Genomic DNA, 17,901 nt, shown 5'->3' with positions numbered 1-17,901 from the left:
TATAATAGAAAAATCCGTAAAGTGTCACACTGAATCAGAGAAGAAATATAATTTTTACAGTACTTCATTTAGATTCACTAGCTTGCAAAACTATAAGGCAGAAGTTTTCTCATATACTATAATTCAAGTAGGATTACTGTATTTGCAATCCGTTATAATCTCACACATAACCTAGGAATCATCACTATAATCATCGACCTCCAAATATTTTAAAGTTACCTTAGAATTCATAACTTTTCTAGCCCTGAGGTTCTCAAATAATGGTCCACAAACCCCTGGGGGTTCCTAACATGCGACCTCTTTCAGGGTATTGAAAAAAACTATTTTATAATAATATTAACATGTCACTTGCACTGGTGCCACAAAAGGAATGGTGGGTAAAACTCCTGGCACCTTAGCAGATTCAAGGCAATGGTACCCAACTGTACGAGCAGTCACTGCATTCTACATAGTCACATACATACGGGGTGGGGGGCATTGGGGAAGCCAGTTTCATTTAAGAATGTTCTTGATGAATCCGTAAAAATATTAATTACATTAAAATCAATTCTTTGAGTACATGTCTCCTCAATACTGTCTGACAAAATGGGAAGCATGTATAAGGCTCGTGTTGTATACCTCAGCATGATGGTTTCTTAAGGGAAAGCATTCTGAGCTATAAACACAACCTCAAATGGGACACCCTTCTGATGTGAAAGAACAACTGACAGATAAAGTATCGATATCTGCACTTGGGTATTTGACAGGAAGTTTTAAAAAAATGAACCAGTGAGTCAATTATTTCAAGGAAAACAAGAGCACTGTACTTCTGTGGCAAATTGTAACACTGGAACTTTCAATCAGAAATTATAATTTTGGAAGACCTATATCCAAAACTAAACTTGACAGACTCCTAGTACTTAAATATTTTTATGATGAGATTGGTGGTAATATTGTTATTTTTTTCGATACTGTATAATGAAACGCATCAAAATCTGAAGATCTGGGAATTTCTGAGTGGAATTCTAATATTTCCAAATGACCAAGGTGTAAGGTTACAAAATAGTGCATGGGTAAAATATCCGTTCTGAGCACAAGAAATTAACAGATTTCAACATGAGACTATGAAAAGTGAACTGATATGGTTTCAAATTTCACATTACAACTAAACCTATAGAAAATGACCACTTGTCAAGATTTGGTGTAGAATTCAAGATAAATGTACATAATTATTTGAAAAGGCTATATTATAGTCCTCCATTTTCCTCATATCTGTATGAGGCCAAATTTCTTCACGGACTTCAACAAAACTACGTACTACAACAGACTGAATGCAGAAGTAGACATCAGAATCTAGCCCAACATTAGAGATTTACGAAAATGTAAAAATAATGCCATATTTCTCACTAAAATTATTTTGCTTTAGATTTAACTTGAGAACATGTAAAGGTTTATTACTGTTATTTTTTAACAAATAGTTTTTAAAGTTCTTGGTTTCAAATCCTACTACAGTAAATACAGATAAATATAACCTATGCAAACAAAAGCTCTCCTCAGCAGTTCTTTAAAATGTAAAAATATGCTGAGACCAGTTTGAGAACTGTCATTCAGTCCGAATGTCTTTGTTTTGCAAATGAAGAAACTGAGGTTCAGAGAGGCTAAGTGATCACCAAGGTCAAAGAGCTTCCACTGAACAAGAGTGATTAAAAAAAAAAAAAAAAGAGGACTAGAAGGGCAGTCTCCTTACTTTTAGCCCATTGCCTTTACAACTGTATCACAGGCCCACTGACTCCTTTTAAAAACTTGTCTGTGAGTAAATTCTCTAAAGAACAGAACTTTATTATATGACTATGGATCAGAAAACCTTTTATCCTTAAAATAGAGACTATTGGACAGAGAATAGAGATTACAAGGGGACATTTTACATGGAGAATTTGAGGGACTTTTTAGAGGAAGTTTGAGCCCATTATGTATAGAGCACGGTAACAGATCATATGGAGAATAAAAATAGAAAAAATATGGCCCATGTCCTTAAAGAGCTTTTAATTTGGTTGGGGCTAGGAACACACTAATGAATATAAAACAAATGATTATGGAACTCTGAGCTGCATGGTGCTAACAAGTGCTACAATTCAGAAAAAGGGACAACAGTAACAGCTGGTGAAGGTTTCAAAGATCATGAGGAAGACTCATCAGCTGCACCTTGAAAACGAGAGATTGAGGATGCGCAGGCAAGAAGAAAGATACATCCCTGAAATACCACAAGAAAATCCACAGAAGCAAAACAAAACAGAACATGCCACAGTGATGTCAAACTCCAAACAGCCACACAAAAATAAAGGGAGCAGATTGGGCAGAAATACAAATGAGATGGGTTGGTAAAATAGGCTGAAATGAAAACACATCTTGAAGGTCAAGCAGAGGAATTAAGATTCTGTATTTCATTTACCTCCACTGTAAAATCAATGTTAAGTCACAAGAAAAATCTTGTATAAAAACATTCACTGCAGTTTCACTCTTAATAACAAAAACTGAAAACAATTAAAATGTCCCTCAACACAAGAATAATAAACTGTGGCTTATTTATACAATGAAGCATACTATGTAGCAATAAAAAGATAAAAATGATTGCTATACTCCACTATAAGGATGAATCTCAGAAATATTATATTAAGCAAGAGAATCCAGACATACAGTACGTACGTCATGATTCCTTATATAAAGTTCAAGAACAGGCAAAGCTAAACTATGAGGATGAAAATCCAAAAAATGGTTACTTCTGGAAGGTAACTGGCTGCTAGGACACAGGGAACTTTTCTTAATGAAAACACCGTATGTCTAGATTTGGGTGTTGGTAACACCATTGTACACATTTGTTAAAAACAATGCATTTAATAAAACTATGCATTTAATATATACATTAAAAACAATCACTAAATGTGAAGGGAGAAAACACTGGTCTTTTACAGGACATTTTCTAAATGAAAGGCAGTATCTTTGATTCAGTTTTACCTACGTTATCATTACATAAAGGCATATTTTTCTAGGATTTGCCTTATTAGAGCAATAATCTGGCACCCTGACATGGAAACACTTGCTTCTTTTTTTTTTAATTGTGGTAAAATATATGTAACAAGTTTACCACTTTAGCCATTTTAAAATATACAGTTCAGTGGCATTAAATATATTCACACTGTTGTGTAATGCCTGTTATTTTGGGGAGAGATACTTCAAGTACCAGAGCTTAACTTTTACTATGCACATATCTGATCTCCCCGACTAAACTGTATGATCTGTGTCAAAGATCTGCAAATCTTCTGCAGTCCAAACAGAGTGCCTCATAGCTGCTACTCAATACATGTTATTTATTTATTTTTAAAAACTTAAAGGAAAGTTAGAAGAATAAAATATTCTTATAATACCATCTTATCAATAATTTTTATATTTTGAGTGTACCCTCTTATCAATAATTTTTATATTTTGAGTGTAAGCCCTTTCAATCTTTGTTCTCAGAAATACGTTTTTTACGTAATTCTCATCACAGTAGAAAACGCAATTTTACTATTTTTTTTCCACTTGCACCAAATTTTGGCTACATTTTTACATCAGCTTATGCTCACAATGTTTAATAGCTATATAAACTCAGTTATTTTACTAACTTTCCTATCATTGGAAATTGTTTTAAAACTTCTGTCACTGTAGAGAATAGTCTTTTTCCTTCAGTTGAATTAATTTAGAATTATCCCCGAGAGGAGAATTTCTGAATTAAGGGAATAAATATTATAATGGCATTTGAAGCTACCATACTTTAACAAAGGAATATACCAATCTGTTATGGTCCCATGAATGACTGAACCAATTTCACTACAACATTATTACTACTCAGTGATATCTTTAAAAAAAAATTTTTTTTTTTTTTTTGGCTAGGTAAGGAAGAGAAACAACAGGGAACTGCTGATAGAACTGAACAAAAGAGTATTCTTTTCACTGGATACACTCCCAGCAATGACATATAAACTGATAGAATCTAGGATTCAGTGGATGGAGACTATAGGAGGTAGAATTAATTCACCTTGTTACCCTTTGGGGTGGGAAAAGCTACTTTTTTATTAGGAAATAGACTCATTCACAGTTATGAGTTTCCCCTTTTGCCTTAGTCCCAGGGTTAGGTTACACCTATCACTTGTCATGATGAATTCACTCTTAGAATAATCCAAAAGCCTAGTATAGTGCAGAAAATGAAATATAAGTGAGCAATCAAGTTAGGAGAAAGCAATTTCACTGTCAAATCAAAGAATGCTAGACTAAGTTTTGGAACATGATTGGCATTTAGACTTACAGAAAAAAAATAATAACATATTTACCTCCACATAGTAGCTCATCTTGAAGTAGAACCAAGTGCATGGGGCAGGAGCACCTTGTAGTACCATCTCCCTTTACAAGACAAATATGTGAACAGCCACCATTATCCTGAGTACAAGGGTGCTGTCCTGCAAAGAGAAGAGAGAAGAGATAAGAGAAGAGAAGAAGAACAGAGAAGAGAAAAAAGAAAGGAAAGAAAAAGAAAGAACAGAAAAAGAAAAGGAAGGGAGGGAGGAAGAAGGAAGAACAGCCCAGCCAAAATCAATTATTTTTGAGTTACCAACAAAACCAAATGTAAAATCCCTTTGAATTTTATTTCCACACAATATAATTTCTCACCCCATCCCTACACAGTCTACAAGAAAAGGAGGACAACAATTTAAAACACAAAATACTTATATCTAACCACTGTCTTTACATATTTATACATAAAATATTTTACAGTATTTAAAGTAAGGTAATGGTACAGCTCACGTTAATTTTTGTGAATAAGAAAAGCTGATTATTCAAACTAAAAAAATTGCTAGGGAGAATGCTGAAACTTGGATATTATTCTCTTTAAAATATAAAAACTCTTCTAAAGATTTTTAACTCTGAAATTCTACCTTTCTGAGAGATAAGATGATTTCACTCAAAAAGTATACTCCAATGAGGAATTTGCTGAAAATTAGAGTTGTTAGAAGAAAAAAACAAGTTCACATGAATCTAACCACCCAGAGACAATCAAAATTATTTGCTTGGTCAACTGCAAAAGAACTTTCAATGTTACAAATGTTTAATTTCCTCATATTTGGGTTAAATTAAATAAATACACTGTCAGGCACATTTCAAAGTCTGTCTCATAAGTTGTATTTAATGAAATCATTGTTTTGACTTCTCTACTTAGCTCGTGTCAAAAGCAACTTGACAGCTGTCATCCCAGTGGCCACCCATTTATTATGACTCTTTTCTCAGTAACACATCAGTCCTCCTTCAGTGTGTGTTGATGAGATTGAGGGAGCCAGCTCTGTACGAATGAGCAGATGTGTGATACTACACATATGTGTAGTATCACACAAAGCAGACACCCCAGTCCTTGTATTACGATGTACAACCTATATAGCACTTTCTCAACCTTTTAAATTCATGACACTTTTCATAAACAGCAATCCCATTTTCTTTAATGTTATTAGAAATTTGAAAAAAAAGTTTTTCTAAATATAAAACCATATTTAAATGTTGAATTTTAAAGATATTCCCCCTGAAATTCTGAAAACCTTCATTGAGATTCTTCTGCAATAAAATGTTCATATCAACTGAATAAATAACTTAGCCATTATATCATCTCTACCTTATTTCTGTTAAATATTCAGCATGAATTATATGTCATAACATAGGATGACAACAACTCTAACTTTCTAAATCTCAAATACCTCCTAACTTAACTTCTAAGTTCAGGAACAGTGACAACACAATGAAGACTTGAACAAGCTACGGTGCTCTCATTCCTCTCCCCTCCTTTCATACTCCAATTCATTTCTGAAGCATTGTGCCAAGAAGTTAAGGAGTTTCAGTACTTCTCTCATTAGTCCTCCATTTAACATTTGCATTCCTGATATACTGTATAAGACCTATAGTAGTGATTGCTAGGAAGGCACATTTGATGACAGACACATTAACAAGAGTTAACAGTATTACATAAACACACGTTAACTAGGCCAAGATGACTAGTCATTTTCAAAAGTTTTCAGTACGATAAAAAAATAATTTATGGCCACTTTCCTAAGCTAGAATTGAAAAACTTATCCAAGAGGGGAAAAAACAAGCTCTTATTAAACACAGTCTTTTCTAAGTTTACACACTAATTTTTAGTTTGTTTTGCTTTCGCTTAAGAATAGGTTTATTTCCATGATAACTAAAGTCATCATTATATAAATGTAACTTTTGTTTTTGTTGAAACCATGGGGATGTACATGGAACAAAAGAAATATATGCTGTATGTCAATATTCTTAAAAGGGCTGAAGGAGAGAAAGAAAAAACATGACAAACAGAGTCCTTGCTATACCTGGGGAAATTTTTGAAAATGAGCAATACCATTCCTTTCCCCCACTCCTGTTTCATGAGGAAAAGGTATTTCATATGAAAAAGCTCCCAGGTGAATATAAGGCTTTAAAAACATGAAGAGTTAAAAAAAAAAAAAAAAAGGCAAAACTAAAAGTGTATGAAAATCTTAAAGATAAAGTAATAAGAAGACACAAAACAACATCTTAATTTTATATCATTTCTTACAACATGAATCTTGAGATTAGCAGTGTACACCACCAACACTTACTATATTCCTGAAGATTCAGCTCCTTTACTGCATGAATGTCACTAAGCTGGGCAATTCGAGCCTGGACTTTGGTTCTACCCTCTCGACCTGTCATGTCAATTTTTTCAATCATCTGCTGCTGCTTATCAATCCAATATAGCCAGTTTTCAAACACAGTTAGTCCCACAGGCTGCAGAATGTTGGAATCTTCTAATACTATCCGGTTGGCACCTTGGAAAGGAGAACATTCAACAGAAATGATGCATGTGGGTCAAGTCATACATTCAACAGCTATTTACTGAAAACCAGTTAGATTTTTTTTTTTTTTTTTTTTGGCTGTACGCGGGCCTCTCACTGCTGTGGCCTCTCCTGTTACGGAGCACAGGCTCCGGACGCGCAGGCTCAGCGGCCATGGCTCACGGGCCCAGCCGCTCCGTGGCATGTGGGATCCTCCCAGACTGGGGCACGAACCCGTGTCCCCTGCATCGGCAGGCGGACTCTCAACCACTGCGCCACCAGGAAAGCCCTGGTTAGATTTTTAAAGTACTGAAAAGGAAAATATGATAAGCTCTCTACCAGAAAACTTAAAAATCATTCTGAGAAGATATATATATATACCAGAAAACAGGTAACAGATTAGATATCCAAGTGCAATCAAGAGCAAATAAGCACCCAATACATAGTAGATACTAAGTTCATAGAAATGTAGAAAAGCACTTGAGTCGCTTTCAAACATTTTTTAAAGCACAGTCCATCTTTCAAATTAAGTCTTATGAAACTCTCTAACATGTATAACGCACAAAAACAGTACTTCTCTGGATGAAGCAGTGGCGGTGGGCCGAGAGCTCTGTGTTCTCGGCTTCCCCCACCTGCCGAGCACACACAAGGCGTCTGTGAAGACCACCACCCTCACCCACCGGGCCACTCAGAACACAGGAAAAAGGACTCAAAGGCTACCTGGTTCAAGCTTCACCTCAAAATAAGATTTCTACAACACCCCAGACACAGAGCCATCCAGACTCTGAAGAGGCAGCCTATTCTACTGCTGAACTAGGAAAAAGTTCTTTCACATAGTGTGCTGAAATCTGTGCCCCACTGCCCACCCCCATAGCTTCTCCCTCATTCAAAAAGAATAAAATACATTAATTCCTTCCCTCTTCCTCCTAATCATCCTTCAAATATCTATAGAACTTTTCCCTGGTCCTTAAGTGTTTGATCAAAGAAAGACATTAGCTTAATACTTTGGAAATATCAGGGAAAGTTCCAGGAAAGAGGCAAGCATAAAGCTAAGTTTTAATAAATGAAGAAAAGTGGGGAGATATTACAGATGAGAAGGCACTGCCTAAGTCAACATTCAGATTCATGGTGGGTTAAACACAAGTCTACTTAAGCTTCCTCCTAAAAATCTACTAAAACGATGGTAAAAAATGAAGGCGTAGGGCTTCCCTGGTGGCGCAGTGGTTGAGACTCCGCCTGCCGACGCAGGGGACACGGGTTCGTGCCCTGGTCCGGGAATGATCCCACATGGCGCGGAGCGGCTGGGCCCGTGAGCCATGGCCGCTGAGCCTGCGCGTCCGGAGCCTATGCTCCGCAACGGGAGAGGCCACAACAGTGAGAGGCCCGCGTACCACAAAAAAATTTAAAAAAATAATAATAATAAAATAAAATGAAGGCATAAACCCATAAGGACAAATGGGACAGAAGAGTAGAGAAGCGATATAAAATTTACAAGTTGGAGAACAGACAGACAACAGATAAAGAATTTTAGCCTCCTATGAATCTCCTTTCAAGAAGCTAACAGAGGATGTGATCTATCACGAAAAAGGAATTAATGAAAGAAACGGAATCTGGGAAACAGCACGTTCAGCACCAAGGAGACGGGCAAGTACATTCCCAGGATAACGGTGAAAGAAAGCTGGCCTGGAAAGCAAGCAAATCCAGACACATCCAGAAAGATGACAAAGAAATTCAGGAGGTACGTCTTCAGTTAAAAAGAAAAGAAGACAGATTGCTTGATGCATCTGCATATACTGAAACAATATTTACATTAGATAAGATTAATTTCAGAGAGAAATAAAGCTACAGAAGGAAATGTAGCTCATGGTAATATTTTCACAGCCATAAATAACAAATAATTATAAACTTAAAAATTATGATATAACTAAGCTGGGAGGATGGGAGGAGAGTTCATATAGGTATGTTAGGGATACATGGTTTAAGACAGCAAAATCATTATCTTCCATTAAAAGAAGTCAAACTGTGGTATCTAAAAATTAAAAATCATGGAGCAGGGCTTCCCTGGTGGCGCAGTGGTTGGGAGTCCGCCTGCCGATGCAGGGGACACGGGTTCGTGCCCTGGTCTGGGAAGATCCCACGTGCCGTGGAGCGGCTGGGCCCGTGAGCCATGGCCGCTGGGCCTGCGCGTCCGGAGCCTGTGCTCCGCAATGGGAGAGGCCACAGCGGTGAGAGGCCCGCGTACCGCAAAAAAAAAAAAAAAAAAAAAAAAAAAAAAAAAAAAAAATCATGGAGCAGCAGTTTTAAACAAGTGATTTTAAACTATCAGAGATGCCTCTGAGGGCAGGAACTGAGAGGAGGAAGGAGGAGAGCAGGAGACCTGGTCTTTGTAGGCCAACTGGAACCACTTGATTTCTGTATCTACAGGTATTACTTTGATGAAAATTAAATTTAAACTGTAACACTGAGAGGGATTAAAAAAAGGTGAGTTGGTGGTAGCAGAAGGATGGCCTCAATTGGACAACTGGGGAAAATAAGAGGTCAGCAGTGTTGCTGGAGGATCCCAGATCTACTGATTTACTCTGATGGCAATTATAAAACTCTGGAATCAGCAATGAAAGACATACTTATTCAACAATCTAAGCATATACTAAACGCAGTCTAGTATAAAAGCTCTGTAGGAGGCTAGAAATACTAAGTAGAAAGATATCCCATGAAAAAAGTATATGATTATCTGTGAATATATAAGGAAGGGGGAAAAAAACCTACCAACATTATACTAATCTTTTTCAGAAAACGTAAAAAAAGGAAACATTTCTTTTTATGAGGCCAATGTAACCTTGATGGCAAGACGCCAACAAGTACATTGTAAGAAAGGAAAATTATCGGGTAATCTTTCTCATGAACACAGATGTAAACATCTTAAACAAAACATTAGCAAATCAAATCCAGCAATATATAAAAGGGATAATGTATCATATCAAGTTTGATTTATTCTAGCAAACTAAGAACAGAAGAGAATTTCCTTAATCTGCTTTTTAAAAGTTATCTACAGGGCTTCCCTGGTGGCGCAGTGGTTGAGAGTCCGCCTGCCGAGGCAGGGGACACGGGTTCGTGCCCCGGTCCGGGAAGATCCCGCATGCCGCGGAGCGGCTGGGCCCGTGAGCCATGGCCGCTGAGCCTGCACGTCCGGAGCCCGTGCTCCGCAACGGGAGAGGCCACAACAGTGAGAGGCCCGCGTACCGCAAAAAAAAAAAAAAAAAAAAGTTATCTACAGAAAAACCATAGCAAACATAAAACCTAATCAAGAAGTATTGAATGCTTCCCCCAAATCATGAAAAACAAAAACAAAATGAAACAAAAAAATCTAAGGATTCTATTATTTTATTCAATATTGTACTGGGGGGTCCCAGTCAGTGTAATAAGGCAACAAAGAAAAAGGACTGGAAAAGAAAAAATAAAACTCTCCTCATTTGTAGACAAATGATTCTCTAACACAGAAAATTCTAATTTAGCAAGGTCCCTGGGAACAAGCACAATGTACCAGACTGGGGAAGAAGGGAAAAACTGTATTTCTATATTCCAGCCACAACCAGAAAATGAAATATTAAATATTTAGACTACTCTTCACCACTAGCATTCAAAAGCATTAAATACCAAGGAATAATTCCAATGAAACACAGGCAAGACCTCTACACAGAAAACTACAAAACGCTGAGGGAAATTAAAGTTCTAAATAAATGAGGGATATACCATGTTCATGGTTTAGAATCTACACTAATATTATAAAGATAACAATTCTCCCTAAATTATCTATAAATTCAGAGCAAACCAGATAGAATTCTAGTAGGTTTTTGCTTTTTGGTGGAAACTCAGAGGCTGATTCTAAAATGTATATGGAAATGCGAAGTGTCAACACTAGCCACGGTAATCTTCAAGAAATACTAAAGATGTACACTGCCAGATAAATTTGTTATAAAGTTTTAATAATTAAAACAATATAATATTATGTAAGACAAAGTGACCAAGGGAAGATTAGAGTCCAGACACAAAGTTACACTAATATAATCACTTCATTTATAACAAAGGTGACAGGAGAGAACAGCGGGGAAAGGATGGTCTTCTCAAAAGAAACAGTGTTGAATCAAACAGTAATGTGGAAAATAAAATAAAACTTAACCCGTCTCACACCATACACAAAAATAAATTCCAAATGGATTAGAGATCTAAAATAAGAAAAGTTAAACAAAAACATTTTAGGAAAAAACACAAGAAAATATCTTTGTGACTATGAAGAAGTCAAAGATTTCTTAAATATAATATAAAAGGCATTAATCATAAAGGGAAAAATTAATAAACTTTACTACAATAAAAATAACTTCGTTTTCATCTAAAGACACCACTGGGAGAGTGAAAAGGTAAATCACAAACTGAAAGATTTATATAATACATATCTTTCTCTATAGAGGAAAGCATGAAGGCATACCAAAAATTATTAAAGAAGACTTATAAATGGAAGGATACCCCACAGTCATGAATGAAAAGGCTGAATTCCTTAAACATAACAATTCTCCTCCAATATGTATGTAACTTGATAATGGATTAACATCCTGAATAAAGAATTTCTAGAAACGAGAAATAGAAAAATGGGCAAAAACTACAAATTGCAATTCACAGGTGAACATGAATGACCAACAAATTAACCTCAAATTCAAATAGAGAAATGCACATTTTATTAATAATGAGATGTATCTTTAAAACTATTGGAATGGTAAAAACTCAGAAGTCTAAAACTACCAAGTACTGGAGGAGAAACTCATATACTTCTGGTGGGTATTCTAAACTGATATAATCACTTTGGAGAGCAATCTGAATAGATATATTCAAGTTGAATATATACATACCACATTACATAGCAATCCCACTACTAAGTTTAGGCCACAAGAAATATTCAAATATGTACATAAGAATATACACTGCAGGGCTTCCCTGGTGACGCAGTGGTTGAGAGTCCACCTGCCGATGCAGGGGACACGGGTTCTTGCCCCAGTCCGGGAAGATCCTACATGCCGTGGAGCGGCTAGGCCCGTGAGCCATGGCCACTGACCCTGCGCGTCCGGAGCCTGTGCTCCACAACGGGAGAGGCCACAACAGTGAGAGGCCCGCGTACCACAAAAAAAAAAAAAAAAAAAAAAAAAAGAATATACAGTGCAGCACTGCTTTTAATGGCAAAAAATTGGAAATAGCAGTTTAGATAGCAGAATAGAGAAACTGTAGAATGACCATATAATGAAATACTATCTAGCATTGAAAATAACTGACAGAGATTTGTGGATCAACAGGGATCATCTCAAAACCATGATAGATCTGAAAAACGCAAGCGACAAAAGAATACATGAGACTATTTACTCTAACTTTAAAAAGTGAAAAAGAGTTGAAATGTGCGAGTGTACATGGTAAAAAATACACAGAGAGAGAGGGAGAGAGAGAGGGAGAGAGAGGGAGAGAGAGAGAGAGAGAGAGAGAGAAAGCAAAACATGCATGGCAAAGAAACACAACAAAAGTTACCTCTGAAGAAAGAGGGAGGAAAACAGAATTGGGGAGGGACACAAAAGGGCTTCAAATTCTCCCTAGTATTTTTTTTTCACGAGAGAGAAGGAGGAAGGGAGGTTCAAAAGCAAATATGGCCAAACACTAAGATTTTTTTTTAACATCTTTATTGGAGTATAATTGCTTTACAATGGTGTGTTAGTTTCTGCTTTATAACAAAGTGAAGCCAGTTATACACATACATATGTTCCCATATCTCTTCCCTCTTGCATCTCTCTCCCTCCCACCCTCCCTATCCCACCCCTCTAGGTGGTCACAAAGCACTGAGCTCATCTTGCTGTGCTATGCGGCTGCTTCCCACTAGCTATCTATTTTACGTTTGGTAGTGCATATATGTCCATGCCACTCTCTCACTTTGTCCCAGCTTACCCTTCCCCCTCAATGTAACCTCAAGTCCATTCTCTAGTAGGTCAGCATCTTTATTCCTGTCTTGCCCCTAGGTTCTTCTGACCATTTTTTTCTTTTTTTTTTAGATTCCATATATATGTGTTAGCATACGATATTTGTTTTTCTCTTTCTGACTTACTTCACTCTTATGACAGTCTCTAGGTCCATCCACCTCACTACAAATAACTCAATTTCGTTTCTTTTTATGGCTGAGTAATATTCCATTGTATATATGTGCCACATCTTCTTTATCCATTCATCTGTCGATGGACACTTAGGTTGATTTCATGTCCTGGCTATTGTTAATAGAGCTACAATGAACATTGTGGTACATGAATCTTTTTGAATTATGGTTTTCTCAGGGTATATGCCCAGTAATAGGATTGCAGGGTCGTATGGTAGTTCTATTTTTAGTTTCTTAAGGAACCTCCACGCTGTTCTCCATAGTGGCTGTATCAATTTACATCCCCACCAACAGTGCAAGAGCGTTCCCTTTTCTCCACACCGGCTCCAGCATTTATTGTTTGTAGATTTTTTTGATGGCCATTCTGACTGGTGTGAGATGGTATCTCATTTTGATTTGCATTTCTCTAATGATTAATGATGTTGAGCATTCTTTCATGTGTTTGTTGGCAACCTGTATATCTTCTTTGGAGAAACGTCTATTTAGGTCTTCTGCCCATTTTTGGATTGGGTTGTTTGGTTTTTTTTGATATTGAGCTGCATGAGGTGCTTGTATGTTTTGGAGATTAATCCTTTGTCAGTTGCTTCGTTTGCACACATTTTCTCCCATTCTGAGAGTTGTCTCTTTGTCTTGTTTATGGTTTCCTTTGCTGTGCAAAATCTGTTAATTTTCATTAGGTCCCATTTGTTTATTTTTATTTCCATTTCTCTAGGAGGTGGGTCAAAAGGGATCTTGCTGTGATTTATGTCATAGAGTGTCCTGCCTACATTTTCCCCTAAGAGTTTGACGGTGTCTGGTATACATTTAGGTCTTCAATCCATTTTGAGTTTATTTTTGTGTATGGTGTTAGGGAGTGTTCTAATTTCATTCTTTTACATGTAGCTGTCCAGTTTTCCCAGCACCGCTTATTGAAGAGACTGTCGTTTCTTCACTGTATATTCTTGCCTCCTTTATCAAACATAAGGTGACCATATGTGCATGGGTTTATCTCTGGGCTTTCTATCCTGTTCCATTGATCCATATTTCTGTTTCTGTGCCAGTACCATACTGTCTTGATTACTGTAGCTTTGTAGCATACTCTGAAGTCAGGGAGCCTGATTCCTCCAGCTCCGATTTTCTTTCTCAAGATTGCTTTGGCTATTCGGGGTCTTTTGTGTTTCCATACAAATTGTGAAATTTTTTGTTCTACTTCTGTGAAAAATGCCAGTTGTAGTTTGATAGGGATTGCACTGAATCTGTAGATTGTTTTGGGTAGTAGAGTCATTTTCACAATGTTCACTCTTCCAATCCAAGAACATGGTATGTCTCTCCATCTATTTGTATCATCTTTAATTCCTTTCATCAGTGTCTTATAATTTTCTGCATACAGATCTTTTGTCTCCTTAGGTAGGTTTAGTCCTAGGTATTTTATTCTTTTTGTTGTAGTGGTAAATGGGAGTGTTTTCTTAATTTCAACTTCAGATTTTTCATCATTAGTGTACAGGAATGCAAAAGATTTCTGTGCATTAATTTTGTATCCTGCTACTTAACCAAATTCATTGGTTAGCTCTAGTAGTTTTCTGGTAGCATCTTTAGGATTCTCTATGTTTGGTATCATGTCATCTGCAAACAGTGACAGCTTTACTTCTTCTTTTCCAATTTGGATTCCTTTTATATCTTTTTCTTCTCTGACTGCTGTGGCTAAAACTTCCAAAAGTATGTTGAATAATAGTGGTGAGACTGGGCAACCTTGTCTTGTTCCTGATCTTAGTGGAAATGGTTACAGTTTTTCACCACTGAGGATGATGTTGGCTGTGGGTTTGTCATATATGGCCTTTATTATGTTGAGGAAAGTTCCCTCTATGCCTACTTTCTGCAGGGTTTTTATCATAAATGGGTGTTGAATTTTGTCGAAAGCTTTCTCTCCATCTATTGAGACGATCATATGGTTTTTCTCCTTCAATTTGTTAATATGGTGTATCACGTTGATTGATTTGCGTATACTGAAGAATCCTTGCATCCTGGAATAAACCCACTTGATCATAGTTCATGATCCGTTTAATGTGCTGTTGGATTCTGTTTGCTAGTATTTTGTTAAGGATTTTTGCATCTATGTTCATCAGTGATACTGGCCTGTAGTTTTCTTTCTTTGTGACATCTTTGTCTTGTTTTGGTATCAGGGTGATGGTGGCCTCGCAGAATGAGTTTGGGAGTGTTCCTCCCTCTGCTATATTTTAGAAGAGTTTGAGAAGGATAGGTCTTAGCTCTTGTCTAATTTTTGATAGAATTCACCTGTGAAGCAATCTGGTCCTGGGCTTTTGTTTGTTGGAAGATTTTTTTTTTTTTTTTTTTTTTTGTGCAGTACGCGGGCCTCTCACTGTTGTGGCCTCTCCCACTGCGGAGCACAGGCTCCTGACGTGCAGGCTCAGCAGTCATGGCTCATGGGCCCAGCCGTTCCGCAGCATGTGGGATCCTCCCAGACCGGGGCACGAACCCGCGCCCCCTGAATCAGCAGGCGGACTCTCAACCACTGAGCCAGCAGGGAAGCTCTGTTTGCTGTAAGATTTTTAATCACAGTTTCAATTTCAGTGCTTGTGATTGGTCTGTTCATATTTTCTATTTTTTCCTGGTTCAGGCTCAGAATGTTGTGCATTCCTAAGAATTTATCCATTTCTTCTAGGTTGCCCATTTTACTGGCATAGAGTTGCCTGTAGTAATCTCTCATGATCCTTTGTATTTCTGCAGTGTCAGTTGTTACTTCTTTTTCATTTCTAATTGTATTGATTTGAGTCTTCTCCCTTTTTTTCTTGGTAAGTCTGGCTAATGGTTTATCAATTTTGTTTATCTTCTCAAAGAACCAGCTTCTAGTCTTATTGATCTTTGCTATCATTTCCTTCATTTCTTTTTAATTTATTTCTGATCTGATCTTTATGATTTATTTCCTTCTGCTAACTTTGGGGTTTTTTGTTCTTCTTTCTCTAATTGCTTTAGGTGTAAGGTTAGGTTGTTTACTTGAGATGTTTCTTGTTTCTTAAGGTAGGACTGTATTGTAATAAACTTCCCTCTTAGGACTGCTTTTGCTGCATCCCATAGGTTTTGGGTCATTGTGTTTTCATTGTCATTTGTTTCTAGGTATTTTTGATTTCCTCTTTGATTTCTTCAGTGATCTCTTGGTTATTAAGTAGTGTGTTGTTTAGCCTCCATGTGTTTGTATTTCTTACAGATTTTTTTCTGTAATTGGTATCTAGTCTCACAGCGTTGTGGTCGGAAAAGATACTTGATACGATTTCAATTTTCTTAAATTTACCAAGGCTTGATTTGTGACCCAGGATATGATCTATCCTGGACAATGTTCCACGAGCACTTGAGAAGAATGTGTATTCTGTTGTTTTTGGATGGAATGTCCTATAAATATCAATTAAGTCTACCTTGTTTAATGTATCATGTAAAGCTTGTGTTTTCTTATTTATTTTTATTTTGGATGATCTGTCCATTGGTCAAAGTGGGGTGTTAAAGTCCCCTAGTATGATTGTGCTATTGTCGATTTCCCCTTTTATGGCTGTTAGTATTTGTTCTTATGTATTGAGGTGCTCCTATGTTGGGTGCGTAAATATTTACAATTGTTATATCTTCTTTTTGGATTGATCCCTTGATCATTATGTAGTGTCCTTCTTTGTCTCTTGTAATAGTCTTTGTTTTAAAGTCTGTTTTGTCTGATAGGAGAACTGCTACTCCAGCTTTCTTTTGATTTCCATTTGCATGGAATATCTTTTTCCATCCCCTCACTTTCAGTCTGTATATGTCCCTAGGTCTGAAGTGGGCCTCTTGTAGACAGCATATATACGGGTCTTGTCTTTGTATCCATTCCGCCAGTCTGTGTCTTTTGGTTGGAGCATTTAATCCATTTACATTTAAGGTAATTATCAATATGTATGTTCCTATTACCATTTTCTTAACTGTTTTGGGTTTATTATTGTAGGTCTTTTCCTTCTCTTGTGTTTCCTGCCTAGAGAAATTCCTTTAGCATTTGTTGTAAAGCTGGTTTGGTGGTGCTGAATTCTCTTAGCTTTTGCTTGTCTGTAAAGCTTTTAATTTCTCCATCAAATCTGAATGAGATCCTTGCTGGATAGAGTAATCTTGGTTGTAGGTTTTTCTCCGTCATCATTTTAAATATGTCCTGCCACTCCCTTCTGGCTTGCAGAGTTTCTGCTGAAAGATCAGCTGTTAACCTTATGGGGATTCCCTCATGTGTTATTTGTTCAAACACTAAGATCTGACAAAGCTGGATGGCAGAAATTCTATACTTTCTGTATGTTGGAACCATTTCATAATTAAGGGTAGAAAACCAAACAATAAAACATGCATAGACAAAAAAAGAAGCATTAATAACGATAGTCTTTTGTTTACAAGCAGCTCACGCAGGTCAGTATCAAAACAACAAACAACCCAATCCAAAGCTGGGCAGAAGACCTAAATAGACATTTCTCCAAAGAAGATATACAGACAGCCAACAAACACATGAAAGAATGCCCAACATCACCAATCATTAGAGAAATGCCAATCAAAACTACGAGGTATCACCTCACACCAGTCAGAATGGCCATCATCAAAAAAATCTACAAACAATTAATGCTGGAGACGGTGTGGAGAAAAGGGAACCCTCTTGCACTGTTGGTGGGAATGTAAATTGATACAGCCACTATGGAGAACAGTGTGGAGGTTCCTTAAGAAACTAAATATAGAACTACCATATGACCCAGCAATCCCATTCCTGGGCATATACCCTGAGAAAACCATAAATCAAAAAGAGACATGTACCACAATGTTCACTGCAGCTCTATTTACAATAGCCAGGACATGGAATCAACCTAAGTG

The 17,901-nt window shown here is 37.0% G+C and overlaps 1 protein-coding gene across 5 annotated transcripts in view; it reads right to left on the bottom strand.

Annotated features, from left to right (window-relative positions):
• The window catches only part of LRP6 (LDL receptor related protein 6), a gene marked incomplete at its 5' end in the record, with an annotated part of 178,027 nt that overhangs the window by 12,173 nt on the left and 147,953 nt on the right, over window positions 1-17,901 (bottom strand). For 4 of the 5 annotated variants that reach the window (XM_079714740.1, XM_079714741.1, XM_079714744.1 and 1 more), the window contains 2 exons: window positions 4,344-4,469; window positions 6,654-6,863. In XM_079714740.1, coding sequence (XP_079570866.1) covers window positions 4,344-4,469; window positions 6,654-6,863 — 336 coding nt within the window. The remainder of the gene's footprint in view (window positions 1-4,343; window positions 4,470-6,653; window positions 6,864-17,901) is intronic. The other variant, XM_079714743.1, reaches the window with a different exon arrangement.

Source organism: Hyperoodon ampullatus, assembly GCF_949752795.1.
Source record: "Hyperoodon ampullatus genome assembly, chromosome: 11".
In the NCBI taxonomy this organism is placed as follows: Eukaryota; Metazoa; Chordata; class Mammalia; order Artiodactyla; family Ziphiidae; genus Hyperoodon; species Hyperoodon ampullatus.
This window is presented reverse-complemented; position numbering and strand designations above follow the sequence as displayed.